Source organism: Rana temporaria, chromosome 11, assembly GCF_905171775.1.
Source record: "Rana temporaria chromosome 11, aRanTem1.1, whole genome shotgun sequence".
In the NCBI taxonomy this organism is placed as follows: domain Eukaryota; kingdom Metazoa; phylum Chordata; class Amphibia; order Anura; family Ranidae; genus Rana; species Rana temporaria.
In genome coordinates this window covers 156,893,492-156,907,303 of record NC_053499.1, presented here as the reverse complement: position 1 = coordinate 156,907,303, position 13,812 = coordinate 156,893,492, and the positions used below count along the sequence as shown (strand labels likewise).

Sequence of the window (13,812 nt, the reverse complement as noted above, 5' to 3'; positions counted from 1 at the left end):
CCAGGGCGCCCGCGATGTCGGCAGCCAAAGCCGACCTGTCCCTTGGCTATTGTGTGCTGCCGCCACCATCTTCGGTAAGGGAATCAAGAAGTGAAGCCACCCATTTCCCAGGAAGCGAACTAGGAGCTCCGCGGTATAGGAAGGGGCAGGGTGTTTCTGGTAGGTAAAATAAAGAAAATTATATATTTTTTATATATATATATTTCTGTGAGACTGCTAATGTAAAAAACAAATGTTACAGGGGTGATAACCCTTCCCCATGGTATCCAAAAACCTGTTCCAACCATCTTGCGGCTTCACTTCCTGGTTCGCTACTGCGCATGCGCGATCCTACTGGTCCCAGCTGTCTTCTGGGACCTGTGTGTTTCCCAGAAGATAGCGGTGGGAGTGGAGGAGGCGCCGGACATGGCGTAGGTCACTGCGGTGATCTATGTCCGGAAGTGGGAGAAAATACCTGGATTACACAGGTATCTGCTCCCCCTGAAAGTTATATTTTTAGGTGGCACACTCTGCTGTGTGGCACTTTACACTGAATATGGAACAAGATGATTGTCAGAGGAGGAACAATAACAACTTTGATGGATACAAAATGCATTTTCCGATGGAAAAGCCCCTTTCAGTGAGGTTTTCAGCAGGTGTTGGGGTATTTGTGGTTACACAAAACAGAAGAAGAACACAAACACACTATATAGATATCTGATGGCACAACCCCGGGCAGATCTCCCAGCTGACACGTTATGGAGCCGGTGCAGCCTCTCTAAAGCCATGTCAACACAAACTCTCTACTAATGCAGCATAACACCTCCTGACACATGGCATGACCTCTGCCACCCATTTGTCTCCAGTATAAAAAGCACAGGCTATGAAAGCAGCCACACGTCACTAAGCTCGGAACATCGTAAACCGAGTGAGGGTGTAAAAGCTCCGGGCACCCGCTGGCACCGTTAGCTGATGCTGCACGGGTCCTCGTTGTTTGGCTTGACCTCGGACTCCAGCAGCACGTTCATTACGGCTTTTGTCAGGTAGCTGCAGGTCCCTCTCTTGCCCAGAGGGGGGGTGTTGTAGAAAGCAGACATGTCATCCTAAGGAGAGGAGAAAACAAAGCCGCATTAGAATCCACAGGCCATAAAGACACGGATGAGCGAGTTTGGGGTGGAGGAACTTGACTGTCTCAAACCGATAGAACACCTTTGGGATGAATTAGAGCGGATTGCGAGCCAGGCCTTCCCGTCCAACATCAGTGCCTGACCTCACAAATGCACTTCTGGAAGAATGGTCAAACATTCCCATAGACACACTCCTAAACCTTGTGGACGGCCTTCCCAGAAGAGTAGAAGCCGTTATAGCTGTAAAGGGCGGGGCCAACTCAATACTGAACCCTACGGAATAAGACTGGGATGCTTTAAGGACCGCCACACGCCGATATACGTTGGCTGTTTGAAAAGGGAGCAGCTAGCTACCATAAACCAGGTATCCTCCTATTCAGCCGGTGATCCAGTTTCCGATAATAATGGTTCTCTGCAGCGGATTCGCTGCAAGATCACTTTTATCGGCGGCGGGAGAGGGGGCCCAGCGCTCTCCCATGCCCTCAGCCGCTTACTGGAGCCAACGGCGGAGGCAATCGGGTCCTCTCTCCTGCTTGGTATGGAGACGAGTGAGGGCAAGATGGCCCCCATCCGTCTCTATACCATAGCAGGGCGGAAGCGATGTCAAAACCATACCTCTTAGGCCGTGTACAGACGACCAAACAAGTTACGATGAAAGCGGTCCGCCAGACCGTTTTCACCGTACATGTCTGGCCGGGGCTTTCTGTACGATGGCTGTACTAACCATCGTACAGAAATCCGTGCGTAAACAATACGCGGGTCGTGTCCGCGGTGTCGATGACGCGGCGACGTGGGCGGGCCTGCCAGTTAAATGCTTCCACGCATGCGTCGAAGTCATTCGACGCATGCGAGGGATGGCGGGCGCTCGGACATGTACGGTAGGTCTGTACAGACGACCGAACATGTCCGAGCGGGCAGGATTCCAGCGGACTGTTTTAAAACAAGTCCAGGAATATTTGCCTGCTGGGAAAAGGCCCGGCGGGCAAATGTTTGCTGGAATCCTGCCCGCTCGGGCCTACACACGACCGAACATGTCTGCTGAAATTGGCCCGCGGACCAGTTTCAGCAGACATGTTTGGTCGTGTGTACAGGGCCTTAAAGGGCCATTTATTTGTATTGCATTTTAGTGTAAATATGAGAAAGGGGCAAGGTCTTTAACCTGCATATTGGTCCGGGTCTTAAGTGGTTAAAAATTACATGTGCGTGTAAAGGCAGGTGTCCCAATACTTTTGACAATATAGTGTATTTTTCTCTGTGAGAATAAACCTAAAATACTGCCATGTATATGTGCTAATAATACAAATCTATGTTTTCTTCATGACAGGCTCTCTAGATGAATGCCCTCTCTTGTTGATCTTGTGCCGCGGCGTTCCCCCGTCTCTCTCGGAGTGACATCCTCCCAATATCACAGCGAGACCGTAGCGCTGCAGAAACACGCAGGTGACCGGCCAAATTTAATTTTGTGCGCGGCGCTCTATCTGCTGAGATTTTTTTATCAGATCACTTGGCAGGAGAGTCGGTGACCTTGAGACGGTGATTGCCGTCCCCGGCTCACCTGTTTTTCCGCTCCCTGAAGCCGGCTCTGGTCTCGCTGAAAATCATTAAATGCCTCTTTCACCAGTTTGTCCAAATCGACTTTCTCTTGAAACTCGAATTCCGGGTTTCTTTCCAGGATGACAGAAACGATCATTAGAAGCTGAGAAAAGGACAAAAAAAGGAAAAAAAACGTATTTAGGTTAGTTGAAATGCTGTACACCGAGTCGTTCTCCGTCTGATTGAGGGGAGGGGGAGGGGAGGGCGTACAATTGTCAGGAAGCAAAAACGATCGTTATACAGGCGCTGGTTACAAAAAACTGAAAGCAGTGTGGAGGAGATGGGGATTACAGAAAGAAACCGAGCGCTGTCTTTCATATGAACACACATTGTACTTGACGCTGAAACTGCTGTTTAGATGATCATGTCAAGTCCTAATAAAAAGTGTCATACTGCCACCAAATACCGTGTTTCCCAGAAAATAAAACCCAATGTTATTTTCCAGGAGGGCTGTAATATAAGCCCTACCCTGAAAATAAGCCCTAGTTTAAAATGCTTGTAAAATCCTTTAGCCCACTCTATTACAGTAGTAAATAATGTACAATGAGTGTGTTTCTGTAATATAATCATGGGGAAGAGAGCTCCGGCAGGTCACAGAAGCGCAGAGCGGCGCTATAATTGAAGGTATTTGGCACAATTATATTACAGAAACACACACATTGTACATTATATAATACTGTAATAGAGGGGATTATAGGATTTTAAAAGCATTTTAACTCAGTTCACACTGGCAGGCAGGGAGGGGGAGGTGGAGAGAAGACAACACATTACATGGTAAGACCTACCCTGACAATAAGCCCTACTGTGTCTTTTGTTGCCAAAATAATATGAGACCCGGGCTTATTTTTGGGGAAACACGATACAACCAGGTGACACTAATGACTTGCAGTACAGGACCCGACCACCTCCACAGTTTTCTGTGATCCTAATACTGACTGACGGCTTAACCACTTCAGCTCCGGAAGATTAACCCCCCCCCCCCCTTCTCCCTGACCAGGCCCTTTTTTGCAATATGTTACTTTAACTGACAATTGCGCGGTCATTCGACGCTGTACCCAAATAAAATAAAATTTATGTCCTCTCCCCCCCACAAATTGATTTATTTTGGTGGTATTTGATCACCTCTGTGGTTTTATTTTTTTGTGATATAAACAAAAACAAAAAAATAATTTTTTTTTTTTTACTTTCTGGTATAAAAACATATCCAATTAAAAAAAACTGAAAATATAAACAAAAAAAGGCAGACAATTTTGAAAAAAATAAAAAAATTATATATATATATATTTTTTTATTTTTTTCAAAATTGTCTGCCTTTTTTTGTTTATATTTTCAGTTTTTTTTAATTGGATATGTTTTTATACCAGAAAGTAAAAAAAAATATAAACAAAAAAAAATATATATCGCAAAAAAATTAAATAGGATGACCAACACACCAGAAAAAGTGCCTGCACCATTTCCGGCAGTGCAAGCAAAGGGCGCCATTCAGAATAAAACGCAACTGCACCAATGTACGCAACATGCGCTGGGCGTCACCACGGTGCAATCGTGTGAATAGGTCCCAATTGAGATATTATTGTTAAAATGATTAGGAAAATGGTAGAATGTGTTCATTATAAAGCCGGAATTATTACCTCCACAACGATCTGGCGATACTCGGGCTGTGCGATGTTCTGCAGCATGTCCTCCACCAGCAGAGAAAAGTTCATCTCGTACATAGTCATGTCAGATAGGGTGGGTTGCTGTATGGAGGAGAATAAAGAGATTTTAGTTGGTGAGAACGTTCCCCACACGCCTGTACTACCTACGCAGAATTTGAATCTGCCTACCCCGACATAAGCAAAATAACCACTCTGTTTGTTTTTTGTTTTTTCCAGGACCGAATCGTACTATTCATTCGTGATCGACCTAGTTGAGTACTGTTCTGTTGTGATACTTCTTAACACCTGACCTCCTTAGAGGCAGAAAATATAGGTGGTTGAGCTATGGTTTCATATTATATCCATCCATATTATGGTGTTTTTCATCTATAGAATACACAGGTGAGTGACCATGCCAGTGCATTAGTTGTGTTATATATGCTTGCTCTCTAGTCGGCAATCTCATATAAATATTTTGTTTGTATTTTCTGCATTTTCATAATTTTTTGAATATCTATTTTCTACTGTAGTGATCATCATACCTGCTGTAAAAAGCCTCCTGAAGAAGCCACCAAATGGCGAAACATGTAGAGCCTAACCAGATGCACACCATTGTTTGTATATTTCAATGATCCAATATATGAATGTTTTTTATGTATTAAATTATCAAATTTTAACTCATTAAATTTCTATTTTTCTATAGTGTTGGTCGCTTTAAAAATCCCAAACAATTTTCTTTTTTCTCTACGGTTTCATGTGTTTATGATCTTCCCACTAGCTCTCCTTTTTCCCCTGTGCTCCCCCCATACCCGCCCCCAGGGTGATCCTGTATGCTCTATGTCAGGGATATGCAATTAGCGGACCTCCAGATGTTGCAAAACTACAATTCCCATCATGCCTCTGCCTTTGGGTGTCATGCTTGTGGCGGTCAGAGTCTTGCTATGCCTCATGGGACTTGTAGTTCTGCAACAGCTGGAGGTCCGCTAATTGTATATCCCTGCTCTATGTGATGATTGTTTTTTTTTTTTCAATTTTTTTTATTTAAAACAGAGGAAACGGTCCACATGGACCACAATACAAACCACACAGCACATCACAGCTCATAACTGAAACAATCCCCTAGGTAAGGTTCTCCTGAGAGGGTAATGGGGCGTCTAAGCCCCGAGTATGTGATGATTGGGTTTCACCAATCTCTGGATTGGATTTTTTAGTACACCATTACAATTGTATAAAATGGCGGAATTATGATGTACCGTTAAAAGGATGTAAACCCATTTTTTTCTGATGTCACAGTGTACAGTATAAGATTTCCTATCATCTGTGTCCAGTCTTGCCACACAGAGTTAATCCAGCTCTGAGCAATCCTCTTTTATTGTTATTGTTATTGTGAAATACAACAGACTTCCAGATAAAAACCAAAGTCCTTGCTTCTGAAAAAAAAGTGCACAATTCACATCCCCTCCCCTGCGTTTTGATTAAATGTTTTCAAAACATGGGATGAGTGACAGTTCAGTGCCATGAGAAAATGCAACAGCCATCAGAATATACATAGAGCTGGAGGGAAGAGGGGAGGGGGATGTGAACTGAGCACTTTTTACAGAAGCTGTGTATGTCTGCAAGCTAGTGCACGAGATATGTAAATAACCTGTCACTCAAGCAAGGACTTTGGTTTTTATCTGGAAGTCTGTTTTATTTCCTTCCCTGAACAATAAAAAGAGGATTGCTCAGAGCTGGATTAACTCTGTGTGGCAAAACTGGGTACAGATTATAGGAAATCTTATTCTCTACATTGTTTACATCCACTTTAAGATACTATCACAATTGGATCTTGATTTTATTTTTCGGATTTATGACATTGCTGCCTCCTTCACTCCCCCCTCCTGAAGAAGCTGTATATTCCACGAAACACATTGAAAAATTCCTTACCCTTGGACAGACACTATGAAATGGGACGTAGTTATGTATTGTATGGTTTACCCTGTAATAGGTGTTCATGGGGATGTGAGAAGGGGTTAAAAACTGCTGTGTTGCGGCGCTTCTGAAGCACTTTTCAGGCGCTTCAGAATTGCTGCCCCATTGCAATGGGCGTTTTGGGAGCTCTGTATACAACACTCCCAAACCGCCCCAAAGATGCTGCTTGCAGGACTTTTTCGAACATCCCGCAAGCACACCGCCTGGATGTAAAAGCGCTTGAAAACTGCCTCAGTGTGAAAGGGGTCTACAAGTCCATCATGCCCCAATTATTGTTTGGCTCTGGAGTACTGCTTTAACTACTTGCCGACCAGCCGCTGCAGTTCTACGGCGGCAGGTCGGCTCCCCTGCGCGAGAGCCCGTAGCTATACGTCGCTCCCTGAAGCGGCCACCAAGGGCGCGTGCGCACCCCCCGCTTGCACCCACGATTGCTTGTTACAGAGCGGGGACCGGGAGCTGTATGTGTAAACACACAGCTCCCGGTCCTGTCAGGGGAGAAATGCCTGATGTATGAACAGCGATCAGTCATTTCCCCTAGTCAGTCCACCCCCCCATACAGTTAGAACACACCCAGGGAACATACTTAACCCCTTCCCCGCCCCCTAGTGTTAACCCCTTCCCTGCCAGTGGCATTTTTATAGTAATCCAATGCATTTTTATAGCACTGATCGCTATAAAAATGCCAATGGTCCCAAAAATGTGTCAAAAGTGTCCGCCATAATGTTGCAGTACCGAAGAAAAAAAAAATCGCTGATCGCCGCCATTACTAGTAAAAAAAATATATATTAATAAAAATGCCATAAAAAAACCTCCCCACTATAACTTTTGCGCAAACCAATCAATAAACGTTTATTGCGATTATTTTTTTACGAAAAATAGGTAGAAGAATACGTATCGGCCTAAACTGAGGAAAAAAAAATGTTTTATATATTTTTGGGGAATATTTATTACAGCAAAAAGTAAAAAATATAATTTTTTTTTTCAAAATTGTCGCTCTATTTTTGTTTATAGCGCAAAAAATAAAAACCGCAGAGGTGATCAACTACCACCAAAAGAAAGCTCTATTTGTGGGAAAAAAAGGACGCCAATTTCACGACCGCGCAATTGTCAGTTAAAGCGACGCAGTGCCGAATCGCAAAAAGCGCTCTGGTCTTTGACCAGCAATATGGTCCGGGGGTTAAGTGGTTAATGAGCGATGTTAGAAGTTATCATACTGTTAATGAACTTTAAACTCTGTATGATGCTCTCCTTGTATAGCGGTTCACTATGCTGTCTCCATAATATAGACCGGGGATATGCAATTAGCGGGCCTCCAGCTTTTGCAGAACTACAAATCCCATGAGGCATAGCAAGGCTCTGACAGCCACGAGCATGACACCCAGAGGCAGAGGCATGATGGGATTTGTAGTTTTGCAAAATCTGGAGGTCCGCTAATTGCATATCCCTGATATAGACCATGTTACAGAATATACTGTATAATAAAGTACAAGTAATATAGAGCATATAATATGGTGCAGAAGTTACCTGTGGAAGGAACTTTTCGGACACCATAATCCCGCTGGGTGTCCTCTCCAGGATCTGCCACACGCGGTCATAGAAGCCGGATGGATTCCTATTCAGGGAGCCGTCTATCTGCCTGCGGTTCAGCCAACACCTATATGATGGAACAACCAACACTGATTGCACAGATCCATCAGTAAAATGAATAATAAATGTCTAATGATTTACAGGAGAGCATTCTGTTAGGAGCGGTCTGATCTAACAGCACTGCTAAATTATGAATAAGAAAATAAAAAAGGACGGCGTGCTTTAAATTATGAGCTTCATAATGGTTTTGTTTGGTAGAGAATATAAAAGCGGAGGTCCACTGTAAAAAAATAAATAAAAAATAGCCAAAAAGGCTACAAAAAGTTAGATTTTTTTTTTCCATACTTACCAGAAGTGTCTGTTGCTAGGCAGATCGTACCAATTCTGCCACTTCCTCGTCCGTGGTGGGTCATCTTTCTTCGCCGCGAGTTGCGCGGCGCTATGTGAATGGGCGGATGTCTCCTGAGACACACATAGGTCCCAGAAGACACCGCTCACCATTTCCCAGAAACCAAGCATTTTTGCCACCCTCCAACTACAAGTGTTTTTTTTTTATCAATTGTTTTGCACAGAGTTGCCCTGATCCTCTTCTTCTGGGGCCCCCCACCGGCGCTTCAAGCCCCCCTCTTCATCATGGATTACCGCTTTTCCTCTGGGCACCAGTGTGGGCCCACTCACACAAGTCCTGCTGCTGCATCCATTGACACAGAAAGCGGGACTTGGCCCCACTCCCCCCTGTTCCTAATGTCACAGGAATTTGATTGACAGCAGCAGGAGCCAATAGCGGAAGGAACAAGTGCCGCGTCAGCGGAAGGAACAGTGCCCCATTGTTGGTGTCAGTGTTAGGAATTGCGCCCCGCGGGCCAGATAAAGACAAGCAAAGGGCCACATCTGTCCCGCGGGCAGCAGTTTGGCGATCACTGGTATAACCAGAGGCGGCTCTTTAATTAGGCCGTCGCCTAAGGCCTCACAGCCACCTAACTTACCCGATTCATTACCCCAGTTTTGAGGTGCAGGGGACCTTAACGCTGCTGTGCTCAGGCAGCGTTAAGAGCCCTGACTCAGGAGCAGGGCCGCCAGCGTCCCTAACAACCAGTGAATATCGGTGACACCACCCCTTGTGATGTCAATGACCCAGCATGCCCTCAGTGAATGATGTCACAAGGGGGCGGGTTCACCAGGTGACATCAAAGGGTGGCCTTGCCCCTTGGTTATTAAAAAAAAAGCAGGATCTGGGGGCCACCTTGTTAAAGGGCACTTCCATATTCTGAAAAGCCCCCTGCCTGCAGACCCCACAACCACCGGCCAGGGTTGTGGGGAAGAGGCTCTTGTCCTTGAATTATTTTTCCCATCAAGGGTGTGAGTGGGGCCCCATATCAAGCTTTGCCTAAGGCCTCACAAAGCCTAGAGCCGCCTCTGGGTATAACGTATGGCGAGCCTTGGTATGAAACCGATCCTAGAACAATGATGTACACACGTAAGATGACTGTGTTCCATTCTCACCTTCCAGACTGCTGCGGCTTTAGAATACAAAGGAGAAGCTGCTTGACTTCACCTGGAGACAGCTGATAGATATCGGTCTCCGACTGATCCCCACCAGGCATCTGGCTGCGAATCTGGAGCTCGTATCTCATGGCGTGAACGATCCAGCTGGAAGGAAGATAGGGACACATGTCAGACACACACATGACCAACAGATGGTTCATTACCATGTATTGAGAGAAAAAGGTGGCATTGCTCATTTGCTGCTTTGGTATGACTACTTGTAACTCATGGGACTACTGTTATTGCCCCGGGCATGATACTGGCAGCATGCGACTTACATAGAAAGATCATATCTGCTAAGATTGCACCGTAGTGAATTGCGAGATCTATAACAGACCAGGATCTTAAGGAAATCTTTAGATGTCAGATCTGCAGGTGTAATGGCAGCTTTTGTTCCTGGATTCAGAAAAAAAAAAAAATACGTCTCTCAAAATGATAACACTACGCCATGCAATCAGGCTGCAGATGGATTTCACATAATACCGTACGCTAACCGAGCTAATGAGCTCAATAATCAATTGGAATTTCACTAATCACCTCGCTGTAGTCATGTACACATAGTTAGCAAAGGAGACATCTGGGACAGTTCTGGGAAAACTCCAGTCAATTAGAGCAGAAGACGTGAACGCGGAATAGATTCGCTTATTGAAATGATTCAGGGTTTTCCTCTCAGCCCCGGGGCAGCTGGACTCTGTATGGCTTCTGCTAATGAACAAAAACCCCAGCAGTTACTGCAGATCTGTAACTTCAAACCTCCTGGGGCCCGAGCCTGAAAAGCGACAGCAGAGACTGCATCCGGTACAAGTTCTCAGCGGCTGCCATGTACAGCCCAAGGGTGACAAAAATGGCTTCCTGGGGTGATTCTTGCTGTTGTAAAATCATCAGAACAGAGTGAAGTTTTTAGAAAAAGCAAATCATCTATAAAACAGATATTTATATGGATTTAAAGGAGAAGTAGGACCAAAGCTCTTTTGGCCTCATATCTTCTGTGGGTCATGGGAGGGCGCTTAGTTCTGCACTCCTGTGACCAGGGCAGGACTTACCATTGGGCTTGACTGGGCTCAAGCCGGGGCGCCCCGCCCAATAGGGGGCCCCCGGGCTCAATTGTGGCAACCCCCCGTTCGTGGCAATCGCGGCAACCCCCTCCCGCAATTTTGCGGCAGTCCCCTCCAGAAAATGTGCGGCAATGGTGGCAATTCCCTCCCGCAATTTCGGGGTAATCCCCTGTTCGCGGCAATCGCAGCAACCCCCTCCCGCAATTTTGGCAATCCCCCCCCCCTCTCAACAACTTCGGTGGATGGATGTAATCCTTGGCACCCCATCCGCTCAACAACTTGGTGGTGGATGGATGTAATTCTGGGCAGCCCCCAGCCCACTCAACAACTTCGATGCTCCAGGGGGCTCCTTCACTGCAGCTGTGTAAGGGGCCCCAAAATTACTGAAGGCAGCCCTGGGAAGAGGTAAGAAGTCTATCCAGCGGCTTCCCCCCCTGCTCAACAACTTTGATCGGCAGTCAGCGGGCTCAACAACTTAGCCCCCCCTTCAACAACTATGATCGGTTGGCGGTAACAACCCCCCCCTTCTCTGCTCGATTATTAAGCCCAGGGGCCCCCACCACCCTAAGTCCTGCCCTGCCTGTGACTCAGGTTCAGCCGACATCGGTTCCATTGTTGGCCGACATCACGCAGCCTGTTCAGACTCTAGTGAGCAGGGGTCTCCAAACTACGGCCCTCCAGTTGTTCAGGAACTACAATTCCCATCATGCCTAGTCAGGTGGTCTATGCATGTCATATTTTACAATGCCTCATGGGACGTGTGGAGGGCCGTAGTTTGGAGAGCCCTGCGTCTAGAGCAGGGGTCTCAAACTGGTGGCCATCCAGCTGTTGCAAAACTACAAGTCCCATCATGCCTCTGCCTGTGGGAGTCAGGCTTGTAGCTGTCAGCCTTGCAATGCCTCATGGGACTTGTAATTTCGCAACAGCTGGAGGGCCGCCAGTTTGAGAATCCTGGTCTAGACGGATCCCAACTTTAAAGTGATATTAACCGTACAGTATAAAAATATTCAAAAGTTTAAATGGCAGACACAAGAAGTCAGTCTGGGTTCCTTACATCTCCAGATGAATACTACAGAGATTATTTCCACATACATCTTGTTATTGATACATATGTTGTGTTAAGAGAGTGCGATGATTCTAATTAATTTGCTGTGAATAATCAGTAAAGTATTTAAAGTTGCATTTTCAAGCGGAAAGTTGATTTTTCACTAAGCTGCAGGGGTTTGTTTATACAGAAGAGGAAGAGGTGAGATGAACCACCAACAGCCATTATGGCGAGCCTTCTGTGTCATCACATGAATAACAAATAAATAGGATTTTTTGTACTTTTGTGTCCATTAAAGGAGAAGTCCAGCCTGAGCTTTTTAGGCTGGGCTTCGCCTATGGACGTAGGGACACAGGAAGTCTTAACCTGGCCATACATGGATCAAAATCCAGCCGTTTGAGTGGGGACCAACCTTCAGAAGGGCCATTTGATCCAAATTCAGTTGGACAGCATCAAGGGGGAACCAGAAGTTTTACTCACCCTTTGCTTGGATAAAGGCATTAGCCAAGTTACGAAGGTGGGGGCCCCCCTTTTATGTAAACTCTTAGGCCCCTTTCACACGGGCGGACCGTTCAATTTTTTAGGCGGACCTGAATCGACACTCCGCGCACTTCGATGGAGCGACAGATGTCAGCGGTGACATGTCCGCTGACATCCGACCTGCCAAAGTGTGATGGATGGAAAAAAAGTGGATTAAAAAAACGGGTAAAAGCGCTAATAGCTATTAAATAAAAATAATAACTATAATCAAAAATAAATTGATACATAAATGAACAGCAAGTGAAACACCAGCCTACCGAATATAACCTTTGGGCTAGATTCAGCAAGAATTTACGCCGGCGTATCTATTGATACGCCGCGTAAATTCAAAGCAGCGCCGGCGTATCTTCTTTCTGTATTCAGAAAGCAAGATACGCAGAAAATTAGGCTAAGATCCGACTGGCGTAAGTCTCTTACGCCGTCGTATCTTAGTTGCATATTTACGCTGGCCGCTAGGTGGCGCATCCGTAGATTTCAGCGTAGAATATGCAAATGAGCTGGATACGCCGATTCAGAAACGTACGTGCGCCCGGCGGATTTTTTTACGTCGTTTGCGTAAGGCTTTTTCCGGCGTAACGTTACTCAAGCTATATGAGGCATAGCCAATGTTAAGTATGGACGTCGTTCCCGCGTCAAATTTTGAAAATTTTACGTCTTTTGAGTAAGTCGTTCGCGAATAGGGCTTTGCGTAAATTACGTCCACGTCGAAAGCATTGACTATTTGCCACGTGATTAGGAGCATGCGCACAGGGATACGTTCACGGACGGCGCATGCGCCGTTCGTGAGAAACGTAATTTACGTGGGGTCATGTTTTATTTACATAAAACACGCCCATCTCTTCAGAATTTGAATTCGGCACGCTTACGCCGGCAGATGTACGCTACGCCGCCGTAACTTAGAGCTCAGGTTCTTTGTGAATCCAGCCCCAGCCTCACTAAGTTAGTATCTGAGATACGCTACGCCCGCACAAACTTACGGCGGGCTTTCTGAATCTAGCCCTAAATATCTAAAAAAAAAAAACACGTTAACATCTAGTCCCCATCGTAATAGGTGCCGAATAGATAAACTTGATAATTAGTGATCATTAAGTGAAAAATAAATGAATATAATAACAATATTCCATAAATAATCACAATAACAAATTCAATAGATTCATGTACTGCTAGGAGTCCATAGAACTGTAGTGTACTGCAAGATCCACAACAATTGCCACGAACATCCAGTGAAATAATATCCAGTGATAAAAGCTGTTAATGGTCCACCTTCACCGACTCTAATAAGAACACCCACAAAAGTGCTCAAAAGGTGGCAGCTTACCACAAGTAGTTGACCCTTTTACTGAAAAAAGTGGTCAAATGTGCTTCATAGCAAGTTGGCCTTTGCTATTAACAGATGAAATAAGCAGATGATGGAACAGCCTCTTAACCCATGGAGACTCAGGACGACATATGCAAATAAGAAGATAAGGTCCGAAATAGTGTAATCCCGTTTATTAAACTTAAAAATGTTCAAATAAAAAGCCAAATGGCTGCTTACTTTAGGAGTGCCCAAGGCCCGGCACTGAGGCTGGATGGCATAGAAACAAATTGGTGGAAATGGCCCCGACTCGTGTGCGATGGCGTGCGTTCCACCCTGAACCGCTGTGAGCCAAAGGAAACAGGAGGTGACCTCGGTACGTGACCAGGTGACGCCTCTACGTCCGTTTCGTTTGTCACGTCTTCAGGAAGCGTCA

The 13,812-nt window shown here is 45.5% G+C and overlaps 1 protein-coding gene across 3 annotated transcripts in view; it reads right to left on the bottom strand.

The window, feature by feature from the left end:
* Positions 1–388: 388 nt before the first annotated feature.
* PHKB (phosphorylase kinase regulatory subunit beta) overlaps positions 389–13,812 on the bottom strand; it is a 237,979-nt gene continuing 224,555 nt past the window's right edge. For all 3 annotated transcript variants that reach the window (XM_040329505.1, XM_040329504.1, XM_040329506.1), the window contains 5 exons: positions 9,398–9,544; positions 7,832–7,961; positions 4,331–4,438; positions 2,662–2,802; positions 389–1,082 (listed from right to left, as the gene is read on the bottom strand). In XM_040329505.1, coding sequence (XP_040185439.1) covers positions 945–1,082; positions 2,662–2,802; positions 4,331–4,438; positions 7,832–7,961; positions 9,398–9,544 — 664 coding nt within the window. In that variant the 3' untranslated portion in view covers positions 389–944. The remainder of the gene's footprint in view (positions 1,083–2,661; positions 2,803–4,330; positions 4,439–7,831; positions 7,962–9,397; positions 9,545–13,812) is intronic.